The following is a 6,589-nucleotide window of genomic DNA, read 5'->3' as shown; positions in this document are numbered from 1 at the left end:
AAAGATGCAGCACTTCTTCCAAATGCTCCTAAAGAATATTAAATGTATAATGATCATCACAATTAGGAATTATACAAATATGAATATATAAAAATAAAATAAAGACTCTAATACAGAAATGAAGCAAGCACTGGCAAACCTTTCTTTGCCTTTTTAAGAAGAAGATTGATTTGACAATTGAATTTGCAAATTCAGTCATCTCTGGTCAATTATATATGTTGTATGTTTAATACAGGAAATTAGCGCCAAGAAAGGTATGTAGCATCAATATATTCCAATTAAAGACCTGGGTTACTGTCATCATTGATGCAGAGCCCAAGAATTGTAAAAGATCTGGTAGAGCTTAGAACTTAAATAGACCAATAAACAGATAAACAGCTGCAGAAGTAACGGTAGAGTGGATAAACTAATGATGGTTTGTTATAAAGGTTTAGCCAAAAACAAGGAAGCTAACCTTCTCAGTAGTGTGCTCAATGACATTTCGTGTCTGAATGCATTAGGACTCCTCTTTAAGGATGCTTCTTTGCCCCAGAACCTGTTATTGGATAGGATTGTATTTACGGTAGTATCTCCCTGCTGTTGTGTTCATGGTTCTCTCCAGGAAGTCGCCTCCTCTGATAGGCAGTGACATGATACAACAACCATAACAGGAAGCACACATGGAGAGGGACAGGTGGCATTTTGTCTGCAAGAGAAGGCAATACATGGGTGCATGGTGAGATGAAATTACAGTACCAAAAAAAAGATGTAGAAGCATAAGGAGAATGAGAGCAGCAATGTGAATATATAACAGTCAGAAGAAAAAGAAAAGCAGTATTATCAAAGAGCACGCAACCTCCGAGTCAACTGATTATGCGGAACTCTAGAATCCTATTGGTGTCTTTTCATCTTCCCTCCATATAATAATTAATTATGTGATTAAATGTTTTAAAAAAATTGTTGCAATAAAAGAATAGTAAGTTTTAAAACCCAACCTGAGAAGAAGCATACTGAACCTTAAACTCATTTTATACTTCCACTTTTATCTGCTGATAACATCTTCTGAAGTTGGGAAGAATGCTGCATCCCATTAAAAGGACCTACAAGTCACTGCAAACAGAACGAACAAGTAACTAGCAAACTGAAATCGTTAAAAACAATGACCCTAGAATACAGGATACCTTTCACACCAAGCCACTAAATTGTTTAACATTATAATCCAAAATACAGAACAGAGAATTGTGTCCGGAAGCATAACTACGTTGGACCAAACAAAAAAAAAACTCATCAAGTAACAGAAGCACAAATTTCATTTTGGCAAAAAGAAATTTCCAAACCAAAAAAGATATTATGACAAGGCAGATTTTATAAACGATGAAAATCAAAACATGGAAGTTTATATTACTAGTTGGTGTTCTCTATTGTGCCCCCACTAGGATCAATTATGTCGTACAACCTCCATAAATGCAATTTGCTCAGAACCAAACAATTTAGCAAAATGTAACACAATCTATTTTAAGATTTTAGGTACAAATTTAGCAATAGTTAGAACACAATTATTTCACTGAAAGCAAATATTGTTATAGAAAATGTCATCATGTACCTGGAGTGTTTGTTATCATGAGCCACAGCCTGAAAACAACCAACATTTAAATGAAAGTCTGAATTTCATAAAAGTGAAGAGTAGCTTTCAAGGAAACATGGCTTGCTCTGTGATGTCTGAAGTCACAACAAGCATAATACTGGATTAGTAAGGTTAACTATCCCGTTTACTTTCCAACCAGTCTTGAAATAAGTTAAATGCCTTGACTGGTTCCTTCAATTTGCAGTACATATTAAAAAGAATCTGCACTGGAACATGATCATTCATTAAACCAGATTTCAGTATTTTCGCATAACGCTCTTCTGCCTCTTTCGTGTTGCCTCTAATACAGGACTCCCTAACAAGTTCAGTATAACTTATTAAATCTGGTCTGTGCCCTTTTTGAACCATCTCACGACGTAACTGAAGCGCAAAATCATGACTTCGTAAGTTACAAGCAGCACCAATCAACAAATTATAAGTAACCACATCAGGAAAGAGACCTTTTGTAAGCATTTCTTCCTTCAGAGAGTAAGCCCTATAGATATTTCCACTCTTCACGTGTGCAAGAATTAAAGCATTATAAGTAAAGACATTTGGGTGAACACCGAATTTCAGCATCAGATCTCTTGTCAAAATGGCATTACTGACATCTTTACATCTTCCATACAAGTCAATTATTAGGTTCCATACTATAGGCTTGGGCACCATTAAATTGTTCAACATACACCAAAGCAACTCTTTTGCTCTAACAATATCTCTATCAAAACAAAGGCCTCGAATCATAACCTTGTATGAAATTTCATCTGGCACAATTCCCATCTTAGACATAACTCCAAGAATATAGCAAGCTTCTCTAGTTTTCCCTTCCTTCCAAAGAGCACCGATAAGGATATTATATGTAAAAGCATCAGGAAGTACACCTTTCTTAAGCATCTCACATGCATATCCATATGCAAGATTCATCAGTTGATTCTTGCATAATCCATTGATAAGAACATTATAAGCAACAACATCTACTTCCATAGAATTTTGACGCATCTCGTTCCAAAGACTGAAAGCCTGAATAAATTCTCTATTTTTAAAGTAGTGATCCATAAATACAGTAGAGGTAACTAAATCAGGTATGTCCTTATCATCATTTAGTATTTCTTCAAGCATCTTTTTAGCTTCCTTCAGATGACCATTCTCACACAATGCATGTACCAGTATGTTACAAGTGACCCTGTTTGGCTGAATACCAGTATCTGCCATGCTGGAGTACAGATACAAAGCTTTATCTACACTATTAACAGTACAATAGCCCTTAATTAAAGTGTTGTAAGTGACAAGGTTGGGAAGAGGACCAAATTCCAGCATCTCTCTAACAAGCCAATCATGCGCTTTCTCCATAAGGCCAACTTTGCACAACCCATTTACAATATGGTTGTGGGTAAAGACGTCAGGAAGAAAACCTTTCTGCACCATTATTCTCTGAAGCCGTATAGCTGCTTCCAACTTACCTTCCAAGCACAACAACCTAACAGTGGCTGCATGTTCAGTGTAGCTATACTCACATGCATATCCACGAAGACCTATCTTTACCAAAGATATATTTTCCCTGCAATATTTCATGTAAAACCCAATAGTCATTTGTTCTGGAATCAGTGGCATCATTCTTCTGAGAACTAATACAAACATATAGAAACAAAAAGCAAATGTACATACATGCATGCCAATGGTTATTCAATAATATTGTCAGATAAAATTTCTCTACCAAAAACTTGCAAAATTGGACATTAGAGCCAAAATATAGAGTAGAATGGGATGCAAACAAGGTTTTATCTGACCGCTCAAAAAATAAAACAGAACATCATTCAGGGTTGGAACATTTGGCATATGAAAATGCTTTCTGTTTCCATTTTTTTTCTTCACTAGTAATTACAAAGTGCCACTGTAAACCAAATAGAAACATATTTCTGCAATAATTCTTAGCATAAATTTGTTCAAACTTGACTCGTTGAAAGAAATCAACCCATATATATTAAATGAGACATCACTCTTAAATGTGTCTAACGCAAGATTTATCCTAATTTAATCTCCTCCTGACTGCACAACATGACTCATTCTATATCAGATATCTCTTCTTTTCATACATATTTTTATTCCACTAAAATTTAATCAACCATGGGAATTTTTCAATTGTCAATGTCAACTTTCTTGGAGTTACAAATTAAAATTCTGATACACCAGATCAAATTAATAGACACAAATGATGGTGCTTTTTTGTTCACGTAATTTACTTTCAGAATTTTCTTCATGAAAAATAGTTTGATTTCCACATTTCATACATATCTCTTCACATATTTTATATCTCAAATATTTATTCTATACTAGTTTTAAATTTGAAAAATGACATGCCATACAAAGGATACTAATTAATTGAAATTTTATGACATCAAGGCTAACCTCATCATCTTCAGACGCTCTAAACTACCCTTTAGCATATTATCCAACGCATTGAAAACAGCATGCTGGCCCTTCTCATGACCAGAACTCATGTCATAGGACGAACAATCTTTGGAGTTTAGTTGGCAATTTCTCCCAATAGCTGACATTAGATAATTAGTAGATGAGAGCCCCATATCTTCTTCCCAGCAAATCCTACCACAAAAACTAAGCCCAGTATCACCAACACTATTCCAGAAAAGACATCTCAGTTTCAAACTCGAAAAAGATGTAATGTAACATAATTTAGTCAAGTGGGAAAATTACCTGGCATGTTCGATAATATCGTGTTCGGAGCCGAAAATTTGAGCAACACATTGCTGGATGGACTGAATGGCAGAATTCAAGAATCTTTGAAAAACATTATGCGAAGGAAACAAATGTGTTTCACCGCAGGTAACATATAAACTTGCACTCATTGCCATCCAGCTTACCCAAGTTATCTCAGATAGAAGTTGAAGCCATCTGACAATTATTTGAAAAAACAAAGCAAACAGTATAAAAAATAGTGAAGACAATAACTATATTAAAAGCTTCAAAATTGGCATCTCCTCCCGCCTACCTCCCAATTGTGAGCTTATGGTTGAGAAGATGGACCTCCTCCTCGTATCCCTCGGCGTCCTCCTTCACCTAGCAACAGGAACCTTCCAAACCGAGAGCAATTAAGTCAGAACCAAACAATGGCAAGCAAACGTTAATCGCAGATAAGAAAAGAGGGAGAGGGGCAACGATAGGAAGAAAAAGACATCGCGACTATATCATCTATCAGCATCATTCATCATGAAATTATAATCATTACAAGACATATATCCCTGAATATATATATAACAAGTCTACAAGCCTCTCTACTGCATACAATCACAGAAAAGCAGAAATGTGCATCATCCAATATGAGACAAAATCATCAAACTCTCTGTATTCAAGTTTGGCATCTAATCCATATTCTTTTTAACAGTGGGGGATTCAGCCCAATCCATATTCGGATCAATAAATCAGCTTATAAATTATTTATAAAAAATCATTTCATCCACCTACAAATTAAGTTGAAATAACAGAAAATTGCAAACATAAACAAAAATGTATATACCTAAACGAACATTTGCATAACCCTCAGCTGCTATGTGGCAGAAGATCGACGAGATTGCACGGTGGAGGCCGGAAACTGAAGGCTGAGGCGGAGGAGGGACAAGGTTTGGATCGGCGGCGAGGATTACGACGGTTGGCGGTGGTGAGGGGCGGTTGGTTTGCGCGATTTGATTGGCGGCGGAGGCAAAACAAACCCTAGGGAAACCGCATCAAGGTGCAGCATATTTTGTAGTTATTCTTCACCCTCATTTATTATTTTCCGGAACTCGATTTGAGGATAAGAAGAAAAAAGAAATTGCAGTTTTTCAAAGAGCACAGTTTTGTGTTAAAAGTATTTTTATTTTTTTATTCTAAATCAAAAAGAAAAAAAGGAGAAAAATGTATGAATGAATCTCAAAACTCCAATCACCGTGCAGTTAATGATCGGAAAAACGCGCACCTTCGCCGGAAAAAAATTAGACGAAGCGCTTGCACCAAACGCAGTGGACAACAAGTGCTCTGGCTAGGGAAATAGTGCTGTACTGCCAACGACGTCGTTTTTTCGTGTTACCTGACTAAAAATTAGAAGCTGGGACATGTTAGGATTAGGACGTGATATAAATGGGAAAAATCATTTTTGAAATATTTAATTACTATTTGTTCAACCAAGTTCTATTCAACCCCGATTGGATTGAAACTTGAATCGATACCTCAATGACTGGTATGATTTTCTAAACATTGCTAATATGCATAAAAATTTGGAGCATGAAATACTACTTAATTTCTAGAATATGATATAACTATCTATATCTATATCTATATCTATATCTATATATATATGAAAATAAGGTTTTCTTCTAGAAAACCTATGCCACATGGTACTCTATGGTCAATTGAGATTGGAATCCAAAGTAACAACTCTAGCTGTGTACATGAACTTTTGCATAGTTTAGATCCCTGCACATTTTTCCAAATCAGTTTTGGTATTTTCTCTTCATTTTCTTCCTGTTTCTCATTCTATTCCTCAAACCCTAACAGTACCTCTAGGGCTCCACCATTTTTCGATGACTTCTTCAACCTCCGCCTCCCCTCCCCAAGCTTCTCAAATTGTATTTGGGTCCAACATTTATCATGGAAATAAAACCAGGTCAGCTTGAAATTCTCACCAGGAAACTAAGACTCGTAAATTGACTCTCTTCATGTACCATTTCAACTCGTAAAACCTTCACGTTGACACATAAACTCTAGAATAATACCATGAAATAAGGATTCTTTATAGCGTAAAACTTTGCCACATTTACCAACTCTTATTTCTTGTAGTGAGAGATGAAAAATGGCGAATTTAAATCTCAATTGAGTCTTATAATATATTTCCAAGGGGATTAATGTGTTCTCCTTTGAACTCTAACCAATCCTAGGCGAAAGAATCGGATCTTTTTCAGCTCATTCTTCAAAAACAGATGTTGAAGAGGATGA

At 35.8% G+C, this 6,589-nt stretch overlaps 1 protein-coding gene across 3 annotated transcripts; it reads right to left on the bottom strand.

Moving 5' to 3' along the window:
• Window positions 1-974: 974 nt before the first annotated feature.
• LOC130745436 (pentatricopeptide repeat-containing protein At5g24830) lies at window positions 975-5,689 on the bottom strand. Of its 3 annotated transcripts, none has more exons than XM_057597674.1 (6): window positions 5,136-5,689; window positions 4,611-4,692; window positions 4,316-4,513; window positions 4,010-4,237; window positions 1,583-3,161; window positions 975-1,089 (listed from the first exon to the last, which is right to left on the bottom strand). In XM_057597674.1, the coding sequence occupies exons 3-5, from the start codon at window positions 4,471-4,473 to the stop codon at window positions 1,736-1,738; spliced, it is 1,812 nt and encodes a 603-aa protein (XP_057453657.1). In that variant the 5' UTR covers window positions 4,474-4,513; window positions 4,611-4,692; window positions 5,136-5,689; the 3' UTR covers window positions 975-1,089; window positions 1,583-1,735. The 3 variants fall into 3 exon arrangements, with proteins under 3 accessions (XP_057453657.1, XP_057453658.1, XP_057453659.1); XM_057597675.1 differs by having other exon boundaries at window positions 4,010-4,216; window positions 5,136-5,688; XM_057597676.1 differs by having other exon boundaries at window positions 4,010-4,204; window positions 5,136-5,688.
• Window positions 5,690-6,589: the final 900 nt, after the last annotated feature.

Source organism: Lotus japonicus, chromosome 3, assembly GCF_012489685.1.
Source record: "Lotus japonicus ecotype B-129 chromosome 3, LjGifu_v1.2".
In the NCBI taxonomy this organism is placed as follows: Eukaryota; Viridiplantae; Streptophyta; class Magnoliopsida; order Fabales; family Fabaceae; genus Lotus; species Lotus japonicus.
The sequence above is the reverse complement of the archived record's forward strand: the minus strand, read 5'-3'. Positions and strand labels throughout refer to the sequence as shown.

Excerpts from the sequence above, each read along its gene's own strand:
- LOC130745436 (XM_057597674.1), bottom strand. The coding sequence starts at position 4,473 with ATGGCAATGAGTGCAAGTTTATATGTTACCTGCGGTGAAACACATTTG. Across the intron at positions 4,238-4,315 it reads GATATTATCGAACATGCCAG|TGTTGGTGATACTGGGCTTA; the intron begins GTAATTTTCCCA and ends TTTCTGGAATAG. Across the intron at positions 3,162-4,009 it reads GAGCGTCTGAAGATGATGAG|GGAAAATATATCTTTGGTAA; the intron begins GTTAGCCTTGAT and ends GAAATATTGCAG.